The 14,862-nt window shown below is 45.8% G+C and overlaps 1 protein-coding gene across 1 annotated transcript in view; it reads left to right on the plus strand.

Moving 5' to 3' along the window:
• Window positions 1–14,862, plus strand: part of DSN1 (DSN1 component of MIS12 kinetochore complex) — a gene marked incomplete at its 3' end in the record, with an annotated part of 80,268 nt that overhangs the window by 41,037 nt on the left and 24,369 nt on the right. Inside the window, exons 5-6 of the mRNA XM_082256028.1 lie at window positions 3,870–3,929; window positions 14,299–14,370. Coding sequence (XP_082112154.1) covers window positions 3,870–3,929; window positions 14,299–14,370 — 132 coding nt within the window. The remainder of the gene's footprint in view (window positions 1–3,869; window positions 3,930–14,298; window positions 14,371–14,862) is intronic.

The following is a 14,862-nucleotide window of genomic DNA, read 5'->3' on the forward strand; positions in this document are numbered from 1 at the left end:
GTTTCAACTTCTTTACCCTTTTGCGTCTACTACGGTTGCACGCTGGTGTGTGGCTCCTCAAGTGGATCGCAATGTAGCCAGATTGAACAAGGCTACTCTGGTTCCCACCGAACTCTCCGGTATTTAGGGATCCTACTGATAGGAGGCTGGAATCTCTTGCCCGACATTCCTACATGGTGGCGGGTTCCATGCTAAAACCTATTTTTGCCTCGGATATGGTAGCTCAGGCTGTGGCGGATTGGACCAAGGTGCTCAGACGCACCCTCGTGGCTGATTCTGCCCCATCTATTACCTTGGAGATGGTGGACCAGATTTATCAAGGGGTCATGTATTTGTGCGATGCGGCCTTAAATGAGGCCCTTTTAGCTGCGCGCCTGTTCAGTGTCGCGGTGATTAACCGTCGTCTGATCTGGTTGAAAAGCTGGTCGGCTGACCAGAAATCCAGGAAGACGGTGGCTGATATTCCCTATGCGGGGTCTCGCCTTTTTGGAGACTCTCTGGATGAATTGGTTAAAGGAGTCACTGGGGGCAAGAGCACTCTGCTGCCCCAGAATCCTAAGGGCAAGTTTTTCCGCGGCAAGCGGGGCCCCTCCTTTTAAACCTAATCAGGGGTCCTTTTGTGCCTTCAAGGCGCAGAACAAGGGAAAACCCTTCAAGGGCCAAGGTGGCCAGAAAAAGCCCTGGTTTGGCAAACCAAAATCCGGCCAAGCTGGGGTGGCGGCTCAGTCCGCCTCTGCCTGAAGGGGCGCCCTCACCCGTTTCAGGGGTGGGGGGCCGTTTGCACGGTTTCCTCCAACCATGGCTGCTCCGAATCATGGACAGGTGGGTTCAGGAAATTATTCGGTCAGGGTACAAGATCTAATTTCTTTCACGGCGGCAGACAGATTCTTTCCCTCAAATCTTCATTTGACCCGAGGGCAGTTGCAAGACCTGCATCAAGCAGTACAGGATCTCCTCACACGGGGTTATCGTCCCGGTGCCTCATCGGGACAGGTTTCGGGGGTTTTATTCGAATCTGTTCACTGTGCCCAGAAAGGAGGGCAAAGTGCGTCCGATTCTGGACTTAAAAGCTCTGAACCGCTTCGTGCGTGTGTCGAAAATTCCGCATGGAATCGCTCCGCTCGGTGGTAGCCTCCCTGAATCCGGGAGAATTCCTGGCCTCTATCGACCTGAAGGATGCGTATCTGCACATCCCCATTTTCGAGGGTCATGAGAGGTACCTCCGATTCGCTATCGCGGAGGATCATTACCAGTTTGTAATATTATATTTCGGTCTCGCTTCGGCTCCAAGGGTCTTTACCAAGTGTTGGCGCTGATAGAAGTTGTTCCCAACTGCCTTGGGTCTCAAGATAGGAGACTTGGCAGATCAGAAAGTTCTGGTTCCGGTTTCAAGGGAAGAGCAGGGCAGGGGTTTCTACTCCTATATTTTTGTGATAAAAAGCCCTCGGGGGGGAAATGTCGCCTGATATTGAACCTTCGTTCTCTAAATCACTTGATCAAATACAAACACTTTCGCATGGAATCAATATAGGGGGCCATCTATAAAATGAGATAGCCGAGGAAGAATGGTCTCCGGTGGAAGCAGTGCATCATCAAATCTAAGGGAGCTTCAGGCAGTGCAGAGGGTCTTAGAGGTTTTTCATGCAGAGGTCGCTAGTTACCATCTGCAGATTCGATCCGACAACATTGCAACAGTAGCGTACCTCAACAAATGGGGGTACAAGAAGTCGGACTTTGCAATTCACAGCCCAAAAGATTCTATCTTGGGCCGAGGTGAATCTAGTCTCCATTTCAGCACTTTATCTGAAAAGGGACTGTTTGGAAGATTTACCTTAGCCGCTACCAGGTGTGTTGGAACAATTGGTCCTCAACCCGGAAACTTTTGTGGAAATTGCCAGCAGGTGGGGTTTCCCAGAGGTGGACCTTTTTGCAGCCCAAACAAACAGCAAAGCAGAGATTATTTTCCCTGAATCCAAGGGATCAGTCTCTGGGGATCAACGCTTTTGTGAATCCCTGGTCATTCAGCCTCTGCTACGCCTTCCTTCCTATCAAGCTAATCCCGGCAGTCCTCCGGAAGTTTCTTCTGAAAAGAACCAATTTGATCCTGATAGCCCCCTCTTGGCCCAAAAGTCCATGGTTTTCACTCCTGCAGACCCTAGCCTCAAAACCTCCAGTGACTCTCCCTATGAGACAGGACCGGTTGTCTCAGGGTCCGGTATCTCATACTCGGGTGGCATCATTATGCTTAATAGCTTGGTATATGAAGAGCAGATACTAGGCTCCCAGGGGTTCTCCTACAAGGTTTCAAGACCCTAGTTAATTCCCGGAAGCCTGTGAAGAGCTATATACTACAAAGTTTGGAAGAAATTGAACTCTTGGTTGTCTGAAAATCGAAGATTTTCTCCCGCTGTTCCTTCTATTCTGGAATTTTGTCGAGGGTGCCGACAAGGGTCTATCCCTTACTTTAAAGGTTCAGGCTGCAGCCATTTGGTGTTTTTCCTTCAGTACTCCCTTTTTGGAAAAGCCTGTTACAGCGACGTTTTTCAAGGCAATTTGCCAGGTCAAAACCAATGGTTGTCAGAACATGTCCTACTTGGGACTGGTCTCTAGTCCTTCAAGCTTTAGTGACTGTTCCCTTCAAGCCCCTGAGGGATTTGACACTGAAATTGCTCACACTAAAAACAAAATTTCTGGTTGCAGTTAAGTCAGCTCGCAGGGTCCGCAAATTGCAGGCTCTCTCAATTAGGGAGCCTTTCCTCACAATTTTGGAGGATGGATTGGTGTTAAAAACTGACCCAGAGTTTTTGCCAAGGGTAGTCACTTACTTTCATAGATCACAGGATATTGTGCTGCCAACCTTTTTTGTAATTTTCCTAAAAATGAGGAGGAGAGGGATTTAATTTTTTTTGGATGACAGAAGGGTTCTTCTTGCATACCTGGCGGTTACTAAAACCTTTAGGATATGAGGCCTTATTTGTACTTTTTCTTGGACGCGCAAGGGTAATGGAGTCTCTAAGGCCACCATAGCCAGGTGGATAAAGCAGACAATTGCTGAAGGCTTATAGAGTTATGAATGTTTTTCCACCATTTTTCAATGAGCATTCAACAAGAGCCTTGTCTGCGTCCTGGGCTGAAAGGGCTGGAGCCCCACCGAAACAAATATGTAAAGCGGCCATCTGGTCTAATTTTTTCAACCTTTGTTAAACATTATCCGCCTGGACCTCCTCGCTTCCCAGGAGCAGGTGTTTGCTTGAAAGGTCCTCCAAGCAGTGATTCCTTCCTAGACAGGTAAGTTCTGGTTCATAGTCTCATGGGCTGTCCTGGAACTTGAGAAAAGCTGAGTTAGACTTACCGGTAATTCCTTTTCTGAGACAGACTGATTCCCATCCTGTGATGTCTTGTATTATGCATATGTTTTGATGGGACGTCCTACGGTCCTCAAAATACTGGAGGGGGAGGACTAGAGGACCGCCTTTTATCTGGTGGGGTTAACGCGTTTCCTGTCCTGGTAGGAGGAGCCCTGGGTCTAATGGGCTGTAGTGGAGGACTCTCAGAAAAGGAGTTACTGGTAAGTCCAACTCAGCTTATTTCCCATATTGAGAAGACTGGGACGCTCGGTTGCACAAACTGGAAGGATAAAAACTCAGGCAGAAGGGACCTGTTTGGGAGGTACAGAAACTGGGTATATCTGAATAAATGATTGAGCGTTCTGGCTCAAGGTAAGAACATTCTCTGCTGAAAAGATTGTATTCCTTCTGTCTGGAGCTCAGTTTTAACTACAAATATTCTCTTGTGGTCTGTTTCTATAATCCTTCTTTTTTTTTTTTATTTTATTATTATATTAATGCCATCTCTCTGAATCCCAACAGTTTATCGAATGATGAAGATGAGGAAATTCTTCTGGAAAAAGTTAGAAGTGACATTGCTGTGTAAGTTCACTCTCTCGTTTTTATGTCTTGTGTATAGTAAAACAGAAGCTAATTATCTCTGCATTTTTACTTGAACTGCACTGTTCTTTACAATTTTTAGATTTGTTTTACATTTTTGTTTTCAGGTAAGGACAAATTTAGATGCGATGCATTTTGAGCTGCAGGCAGAACGCTTCTTAAAATAGAATTCTGAGTTTAGTTTCCCTTTTTAAACAGTTTATTTGCCTCAAATCGACTACACTCACCGGCCACTTTTTTACGTACACCTTGCTAGTACTGGGTTGGACCCCCCTTTTGCTTTCAGAACTGCCTTAATTCTTTGTGGCATAGTTTCAACAAGGTGTTGAAACATTCCTCCGAAATTTTGGTCCGTATTGACCTATCATCACGCAGTTGTGCAGATTTGTTGTCTGCCCGTCTATGATGCAATCTCCCGTTCCACCACATCCCAAAGGTGCTCTATTGAATTGAGATCTGGTGATTGTGGAGGCCATTGGAATACAGTGATCACATTATCATGTTCAAGAAACCAGTGGTGAGATGATTTGAGCTTTATGACATGGTGCATTATCCTGCTGGATATTCCCCCTCAGAAGATGGGTACACTGTAGTCATAAAGGAATGGACATGGTCAACAACAATACTCAGTTAGGCTGTGATGTTTAAACGATCCTCAAAGTGTGCGAAGAAAATATCCCCCACATCAGTATACAACCAGCCTAAACTGTTGATACAAGGCAGGATGGATCCATGCTTTCATGTTGTTTACACCAAATTCTGACCCTACTATCTGAATGCGAAGCTGAAATCAAGACTCATCCGACCAGGCAACGTTTTTCCAATCTTCTATTGTCCAATTCTGGTGAGCCAGTTTAACTATAGCCTGTTTCCTGTTCTTAGCTGATAGGAGTGGCAGTCTTCTGCTGCTGTAGCCCACCTGCTTCATGGTTCAATGTGCTGTCCATTCAGAGATGGTATCCTGTATACCTTGGTTGTAACGAGTGGTTATTTGACTGACTTACTGCTGCCTTTCTATCATCTTAAACCAGCCTGCCCATTCTCCTCTGACACCAACAAGGCATTTTCCTCCACACAGCTGGATATTTTCTCTTTTTTTACCTTTCCTGTAAACCCTAGAGATGCTTGTGCATGAAAATGCCAGTACATCAGTAGTTTTGAAAATACCCAGACCAGCCCATCTGGCACCAACACACATGCCACATTCAAAGTCACTTAAATTCCCATTTCTTCCCCATTTTGATGCTCAGTTTGAACTACAGCAAGTCATCTTCACCATGTCTAGATACCTAAATCCATTGAGTTGCTGTCATGTGATTTAGCTGATTAGCAATTTGTTTCCAAGCAATTGAACAGGTCTACCTAATAAAGTGACTAGTGAGTATATTTGTTACTAAAAGATGTGGTGGCACTGTGTGCGATAATGCACTGTAGTAGCATCTACTACAGTAAGCGGCACTATGTTCAGCAGCAGTATGGAAGGTTTTTGTTGCAACACTAAAAAGGTTACTTTCTCAGGGCATCATCACACACAAAAAAAAAAAAAAAAATGCAAAAAGCTCATAAACTCAAGTTTAGGAGCTGCTAGTGTACATGAAACCATAAACCCTTTCTAAGGTTTGTTGAGTATCACCACTACCAGTTCATGCCATTGGAATTTGGATTGCCCACTGCTTCCAGAATGTTTACCAAGGTGTTGGTTTTGGGGTTGTTGAGGACCTGGGGTATGCCGATTGTGTAGTACTTGCACAACTTTAAAAGAGCAATCGGCTCAGACTATGATTTTCTGTGGTTTTCGCCTTATCCAATTCGCATGACAACAGACTATGACCAGCTCTCAATAGAGCCAGTTCACACGCCTCTGGGGCGGCCGTGGTCTGCACTGGAAAAGGGTCCTGTGTGTCTTTGTCTTTGCCTCTGTTTCAGGTCCGAATTCAGGCAAAAAATTCTGACTGGAATCACGCCTGAAACGGAAAACAGGGATGCATCTGACCCCCTCGGCGGCAGCTAAGTGTAGACCTACCCTTAAACAGTTGTTATAGTACCTCCAGGCCCACCAAAACTTCTGCCAGGATTTCCAGAACACCTGCATTCAGAATCCCTGCCACTACTTTGAGCACTCCTACTTGTAAAATCCCTGCCAGTTCTTCCAATAGTACTTGGAGAATCCTTGTCAGCATTTCAAATGATGCTCCTAGAATCTTTGCCTGAACTTAGTCCTATCTGAAATGACACCAGGCAGGTCTTCTGACCCAGAGGGGTATTTACGCATCAGCCCTGGAAGGGGCTGGTGCTGTCTTCTTGCCAGCCACCGTCAGGCGATTTCTCGGTGTCTCCAATATTTGCACTTGCTTTAAATGTGCTTAGACAATGCCGTGGCATATATCAGTTACAAGGCAAAAAACTGCGCTGCTCAAGAGAGAGACCTGATCCTATCCTGGGTAAAGCTCTTCTTCTTTTTTTTTTTCTTCATTTTTTTAATAACAAAAATGTTTTCTCTTTCGTTCACTGACGGACCCAGCTCCATATTTTCTTAGACCCTTGGTCTTGTACTGCTCTCTCCACAGCAGTAGGCCTAGGTGGAAAAAATTTGGGTACACCCCTGGGGCAGTCCCAGGGGGTATACTCCCACTTACTGCTCTAGGACTTCAGTTTTTTTCTGCCTAGTTAGGAGTAAGGACCTGGTTCCCTGCTGGGATCTGCGTTTTTCTGTTTTAAATGGGATTTCTCTATCGTTGAGAGACGCAGCTTCATATCTTCTTAGTCATTGGGTTATGCTCCTCCCATAAGGAATAGAACACTAGGCAGGAAAAAGCTTTCACCACGCCTATGGGGCTGTCCCTGCAGGCATAACCCCACACACTCTGCTACAGCCCACAGTTTGTTTCTGCCTAGTTAAGGAGAAGGACCTAGTTCCCTGCTGGAATTCTCAGTCTTAGCTGTTTTGTTGGGAACCTTCTTTTTTTGTACTCTATTTAAGTAGAGTTCCTGGAGAACTACAATCAACAGCCAGCTGGGTTTCGGACTCTATATTCTAGATCCTTAAGGTCTCCCAGCCTGGCCAGCGATCGTGAGCAGGTTATAGTCCAGCACTAGGCCTCGCCTCGACAGAACCCCGATGGATGGGGATGAGCCCTCGATTGGACCGTTTCCCTGGGACGCGAACGGCCTGGAACTCCCCGAGTCGCAGCGTACCCCTTGGTTGGCAGCACCCCTATCCTGGGTGGGAGGTAGTCTGTTCGGAGTGGCGCCCACCTGATTCCGTGGTATGGTGAGTAAGTGTTCACCCAAATCTCTGGTGATCTCGAGGTGGACGTGGGCCCCCTCCATGGAATAGTCGGACTCTCGGATATACCAGGCTGCTGTCCCCCCTCCCCCCCCCCCCCCCCATAACAGGCTCCTAAATTTGGGGATCGGATATATATTGCGGGCGCTGCCGCGGTTTTGCCGGGAGGGGGGGTTCTGGTGGGGTCCCCTCCTGGGGACCATCTGATGCCTTTGTTGGAGATTCCCCCCCCCCCTCCCATGGGGGTCCTGAAGACTGCATGGCGTGGCGTGGAGCCCGCCATTTTGCTGTACATTTGCCCTACATTAATGTCAGAAGGGCAGCGATTTTCTGAATCCTCCCCATAGGAATGCATGGGGCGGCCATTTTCTTGTGGTTCACGGTGCTGGACAGCATAGGCAAGGACATCAGACACTCTAGGCATGACCCAGGTGTTTCTCTCTGCTGTACAGATCGTTCCTGCAAGCCTCTTGATCGGTTTGGTAAGGTTTTTTGGGGTTTCTTGTAGGTTTCCTCACACACTGCTAACAGACTTTGCTAGGGTGGGACTTGCAGTGCCGCTGTGGCAGCGGTGCGATTGTGTTTTTGCAACTTTTTATAAATTGACACTACATCCAGTGAAGACTGTATGAGTGGGCGGCGACTGTCGGAGGACTCGGAGAAAGGAATTTTACGGTAAGTTCTTAAAAAAATTCAGTTTTTCCTTGCCTATGAAGGGCAGCCACTGAATTAACCATTGTGTCCCTGGAGCAGGTATTGCCACCTGACCCACTCTCAGAAGCTGCGGGACCCTCCTGGGTCTCAGTCTGCCCTGGTGGTCGTAACGGCGAACAAAAGTTTGATATGGCCCTGCAAAAGCAGCCTGGCAAGAAGCACCCCCTCGCCTTCACCTGTAGCCTCTGCCCCTGAAGGCTCTGAGGTGGATTTGACCACCGAGGACGCTAGTCAACCTACTGGGTGCTCTGACCGTGAGGAATGAATCCTCTTCCACTACGGCCGTGCATAAAAAGGCGCTTGTAGAGGCACTGATTGTATCAGTGTAGGAAACTTTAAAAATGGAGGACACAGCTGCTGCTGCGCCGGTGCAATTTGGCACCCGTAGGCCATCCAATGTGACTAAGGTGTTCCCCTTTCCTGCCTATTTTAATGGGATTGTTGCTAGTCAGTGGAGGTCCCCGAAACGCATGGTTGGAATACCTAAGCGCATCGCTAGGAGGTATCCCACTTGGGAGTCTTTTTTAAAGAAGTTGTCGGTTCCACCAGCTGTGGACTCTCAGGTCTCCAGATTTAATAAGGCCACGCTTCTTTCAGTGGAGGATTCCCCGTCTTAAGGTCCCTGTGGACAAGAGAGCTGAGGCTCTGGTCCGATATTTCTTAACTGTGGTTGAATTTTGAGGCCGGTGTTTGTTATCATCTTGGTTTCCCAGACCTTAATGGAATGAAGCTCCTTTTCCAGGATCTGGAAGGGGGTCAACCTCCTCCTGAGCTGGCTAGCAGATCAGTTGATACAGGGGCAACAGTATATCTGTGATGCATTCTTGGATGCGGCCCCTTTAGCTTGGAGTATCTATGACTGCGGTGACCCTTTACCGCATGATATGGTTGAAGTATGAACAGAAATAGACCGGTGCACTACTCTAAACGAAAAAAATGAAATGGCTATATAATGTGAGTTGCAGCTCCCACTAAAACAAGCACTCCTAAAACTTGCCCAATGCAACAAATAAAAATGGAAAAAATGGTGCGCTACTCAATAGCGAACATGATCAATTATCTCCAGTTATAAATAGTCAGTGATAAATATTGGTGAATAAATAGGGAGTGAATGCAATGATGATAAATAGAACATAAATTCATAAAGCAACTTTAAAAGATTAGAAAATCATCCAGCAAAAAACTGGTTAATAAATAAAATGAATAGAAATGGGTAAAGTGCAGTCTATTGTTCAACAATGTGCAATATGTGTATATCCTTCAAATGATGACGGTGAATAATAGTGCAAACATTAGTATATACAGATGGTAAAAATGTGCCAAAATCCTTTCACCAAAAACTCAGCACCACCCCTGTGTGCAATTGCCGCTCACCTCCAGCACACAGAAGATGTGCAGCCAATGAATTAATCCGATGATCCTCCTAGAGCTTCTTTATCCTCCTATGGACTCCTTTTTAAAGTGCAACAGTACTAACGTTTGCACTATTATTCACTGTCATCGTTTGAAGGATATACACATATTGCACATTGTTGAACAATAGACTGCACTTTACCCATTTCTATTCATTATATTTGTTAACCAGTTTTTTGGTGGATGATTTTTCTAATATTTAAAAGGTGCTACATGAATTTGTTTATCATCATTGCGTTCACTAATATTTATCACTGAATATTTATCACTGGAGATAATTGATCATGTTCACTATTTGAGTAGCGCACCATTTTTTTCTAGTTTTTTTTTAATGGTTGAAGTACTGGTCAGCTGGCCAGGCTTCCAAAAAGGTCCTGACTGACCTTCCCTTTCCAGGAGACTGTTTGTTCAGTGCTTCCTCTTGAAGAGATCATTAGGGGAGGTAAGAGTACTCTGCTTCCGCAGGGTGCTAAGAACCAGGAGCCTCGTCGTAAAGGTGGTCCTTTTTTTTTTTTTTTTTTTTCTTGGCTCACAAGCGGCCCTTTCGTCCAGCAAGTTGCAGGTCAAGGGATTGAGATCCACCAAAACCTCCGCCAAGAGACTCTGGGTCAGTAAGTCAAAAGCGGGTCCTGCTGGCCCCACAGACAAGCCCCCCTCCTCTACCTGAAGGGTGCCATCACCCATATCTGGGGTGGGGGGGGGGTGTCTTTGTTTCTTTCCGGACCCGGGGACCTCGTTTATTCAAGACAAATGGGCCCACAAGTTGATTTGGCTGCAAGGTCTTTTTGGGGCGGTGAAGGATCTGTTATCACAAGGAGTCGGAATTTTTTCATGGATTGTATTCAAATATGTTTACTGTTGCCAGGAAGGAAGGCAAGGTCCGTCTGATCTTGGACCTCAAGGCTCTGAACTGCTTTGTGCGGGTTCAGGAATTTCCTCAAGAATGCTTTCCTTCATATCCCAATATATGTTGGGCATCAGCATTTCCTCTGCTTTGCTGTGAGAGAAGAGCATTATCAATTCGTGGCTTTACCTTTATGGTCTCTCCTCAGCCTTGCAGGTGTTCACAAAAGTGTTGGCCTTGCTCAGGCAGAAGGGGATTTCAATACTGGGTTACCTCGACGACCTTCTTTTGCTGGCAGAGTATTTGTCGGCTCTAGAGGGCCATCTGGATATGACTGCGAACTCTGAATTTTCAGAAATCCGCTCTGATTCAGTCCACCAAACTGGACTACCTGGGCCTCACTCTACACTCGGGTGTTTCTTCCAGGGGAGAATTTGCTGAAGTTGCAGGAGGCAATTCAGCTCCTGTTGTCCAACAGTCAGTCATCTCTCAGGACTTGCATGCAAGTGCTGGGTTTGATGGTCTCTACCTTCCAGGCGGTTCTGTCTGCTCAGTTTCATACAAGACCTCTACAGAAAAAGATTCTGGAAATGTGGGACAAGAATTCCCAATCATTGAACAACCTGATTTCAGTTGAGCCGGGATGCAAGGGGATCTCTGATTCGGTGGCTACGTTCCCCAGCGATTTGGCAAGGGAAATTCTTTGCCCCCTGTATTGAGAAAGAGATGTACACCGCTCAGGCAGTTGGAACTTCACAGCCAGCTATGGGTGCAGGACCTCGGATCGCCACCGCAAACAGGATACAAGAGAAATGGCCGCACACCAGGGTCACCACTTAAATAGAGGCTATAGTGTTGCCATCTGTGTCATAAGCCTAAATATCCTAAAGCAATTGCCCTACATTCCCTGGATGTAGTTCGGACAATCAGGGTATTAGTGGTGGCAACAGGAGTTGTTTCATGAATCGGAGTTGTTTCATGAATCGGAGTTGTTTCATAAATCGGATTCCTTGTTTGTTCTTAAGGATGTATCTCGTAAGGGGCAGGCCGTGTCTGCTGCCACCATTTCCAGATTAATCAGGCAAACGGTGGTGCAGGCATATTCCATCAGGGGTCAGGTTCCTCCTTTCCAACTAAAGGCACATTCTACAAGGGCGCTTAGTGCCTACTGGGCCTTCCGTCAGCAGGCGTCAGTGGTTCAGGTGTTCAAGGTGGCTACGTAATCGTCTGTACACACATTCACAAAGTTTTATAGGGTGGATGTGCTTGCATCTTCGGAAGCTCTGTTCGGCTGCAAAGTTTTGCAGGCTGCAATTGCTGAGGCTTCGGCCTCTTGAGGGTGTCATTTTTTTCCTGGTAGTGAGTTCCAGTTGTTCCTGGTTGAGCTCCTGGCTAGCTATGTTAAGGACTTTTTTGGGAATTATCTGTATTGCTGTGTTTTTCCCACCCCTCATTGACACTGCTTTGATGACGTCCCAAGGGAAGAAGATATGGAGCTGTGTCCGTCAGTGTATGAAAGAGAAAACCACTGGATTTTTGTCTTACCGTAAAATCCTTTTCTCTGAGGTTCACTGACGGACACAGTTGAGTTGGGTTATGTATTCCTCTGACACTGCTTGTTACTGAATTCCTAGAGCAGAAAGTGGGATTATACCCTCTGGGACTGCCCCAGGGGCGTTCCCAAAACGATTTCCGCCTAGTCCTTCTCCTGTGGAGAGTATAAACCCAAGGGTCTAAGAAGATATGGAGCGGTGTCTGTCAGTGAACCTCAGAGAAAAGGATTTTATGGTAAGACAAAAATAGTTCTACTTGCCTGCGCTCTATGAAATGGTTTTGCACAGAGAAGCCCACATTCTCCTTTTCTGGGGTTTACTGCCAATACTGCTTATTCCATGCCCCCTGTCAAATGCTCCCATTGCATTGCTGCTTGCTATGAAGACACTTGTGCTCTGTGTCCATAGGACTTCCTCGCCAATGGCTCCTGCTGCTGTGTCTGAACAAATGAGGAGTGAGCTTCAGCTCTCCTGCACATCGCTGGAACGAGATTGGGCTCAAGCATGTATTTGTGGGGGAGCTGCATGCAGAAGATTTTTTTACCTTTCAGCATAGAATGCAGTAGGGTAAAAAACCTTCTGCCTTTACAACCACTTCAAGCTCTCGGTCATGCACATTCTACCTCCATTGCGCTCCCATTACACTGAAACCGCTTTGTAAAGTATGTGTGTTTTCACCACTGTCTGCTAGTCCTCAGCCAAATTGACTATGTAGATAAGAAGTAGCCTATATGACCCATTAGCAGAATGTTTAGCACAGCTGAAAGACCTTTGGATACCACATGGCCCAATTCTGCATAAATGATTAAGGCTCTGCAGTGCAGTTGAGCATCATGGGAAATGTAGTCTCAAAGCATCTGGGGTGCCATGGTTTGCCATCACTGCTCTATAGTGTGTACTTGTCACAATTAAAGCGGAGTTCCGGGCACAAAATCGATGATTTTTTTTTTTGTGCCCGTCCGCTAGTTCTGGATAACCTGAAAAGGAGTTGGATAGTTAGGTTTTTTTTTTTTAAAACTCACCTTGTAATTGTGGATCGTAAATACTCACCTCAGGGTACTTCCTCCCTCGGAGCCGCGGCTCACCCCGTCACTTCCTGCCTCGCGATGATTCCTGGGAGCTGAACGTCATAGCTCCCAGGAATCAATGCGACGGTACCGGCCCCGCACATCATTTCTGGGCGCCGCGCCGGAAGTGACGAGAGGGGCCGGTGCGGCGCATTCTGGGAGAAGAAGACGCAGAAGAGGACCGCGCCAGCTTCAGCTGCCCACAAGAGAGATGGAAACGCTGTGGAAGAAATTTTATAAGTAAGTATTTCTTCTAAAAGGTAAGTGCGAACCGGGACAGATCAGAGGCTATCCATTGTGGAATGTACTAGCCCTGACTGTCCCGGGGGTATGCTTATTGAAAAATCCCATCTGTGCCCGGAACTCCGCTTTAAGGTCACAAAGTGTCCATTTTTGTCTGCTGCTTCTCTCCTCAGTATGAATCCCTTCTGACAAGTTTTCCTGACACCAAAAAAAAAAAGGGAGGGGGGGGGTTGTCCCTTCCCACATCTTCCCTTCCATCAGCTCTCCCAGCTCTATGCACTGTTTTTTTTTTTTTTTTTTTTTTTTTTTTTTTTTTTTTTTTTTTTTTTTTTTTTTAGTGCTCCACTTCCTTTTTTCAGGAACTCACAGACAAGCTTTATAAATTCAGCACTTTATCTGTTTATCTGCAGTATTCTATGCTCTACATCCGTTTAGATACAACTTATGTAGGAGGATTTGTTTAGTCTGTGTATCACCCGAGGCCAGTCAGTTCACTTTGTAAATGTAGGGGTTTACAACCACTTAACAGAGAATGCAATACAGTGTGTGTGGATTTCTGTATTGTCTGAAGTAATTTAGAGGGGGAAAAAAAAAAAGCCTATGTTAACGATTGTTTAGTAATAGATACAACCCTTTCAGGATAAATGAGCAACACTTTGTACTATGAAGGCATCTTTGCCCCCTTACGATCGTTCAAAGTGCTGTTCCTGCAGCAGAGATAGCCATCCACAAAATGGTAGATAATTGTTCAATTTTGCATGTGTCTGATTTTGGCTGTAAAAGAATGCTAGGAGGAGAACATCAGAAGGTTTTTCTTGTGCAATTAATGGGTTCCTTCTCGGCAGAAAGTCATCTGAACTGTGCACCATTAAGAAACCCATGACTGCACCGGTGGCAGCAGCTCGTGTTTTAAAAGCGAATAAAAAGAGAAAAGTCTGTTAATTGGCAATCTTCTGGAGACCTTACAGCAAGGATGAGCAACCTTCTGCACTTCTGCTGTCACCATCACCGCAATGCTCACTAATTCTGGGTGACTACAGTAGCTAAAATGGCTTATTCCTGTGTTATGGCTTATTTTATAAAGACAGATTATCAATAGATAAAATGAAAAATTGAGGAAGAGAAGCAGTCTGTCTCTGACAGTAGTCAGATCAAAACACAACTACAAAGTCTCAGTGCTAAGCATTTATTACAGGAACCTAGCTAAGTCTTATTTTTTTTTCTTTTCCAGGATGACCAGTGAGTGTCAGCAGTGGAAAGAGCTTTTGGAAGATTACAAGAAGAAATCAGAAGACATATCCAGGTTTGCTTTAATACGATGTAGACAAGCAACCCTATTTGAAATTGTGCATAATGAAAGCTTGCCTATATTTTTCTTTCTGTAACGTGTTAACCTCTCGAGGATCAGACTAATCGGGCTTATGCAAGAATCTGATTATGTGGAATTTTAAGCGCAAGTCCAGTAAAAGACTGTCAGTGTAAGTTGTCTGTCCGGCAGGCAGTTACATGAAGACAGGATGTATCATTTAACTACCTAGAATGCCCTGGTAGTTTGAGAACTACAAGCCGACATCCGCAAAGGCTATCTGCACTTGTAGTTCTCATCTCATTCCTAGCTCTGAGGAAGGGGGTGCGCCCTCGAAACATGTCAACTTGACACCATAGTAGTGGAGTACTTGCCTCCTGCACTATATGGCATCTTCTGCTTTGTTGGCTTTTAGAAGTTGCATTTTTGTGGGTATCGATTTGCAGCAATCTTTATCACTTTAACCACTTTAACACTAGCTACTGCGGC

Source organism: Pelophylax lessonae, assembly GCF_965119305.1.
Source record: "Pelophylax lessonae genome assembly, chromosome: 4".
Classification (NCBI taxonomy): Eukaryota; Metazoa; Chordata; class Amphibia; order Anura; family Ranidae; genus Pelophylax; species Pelophylax lessonae.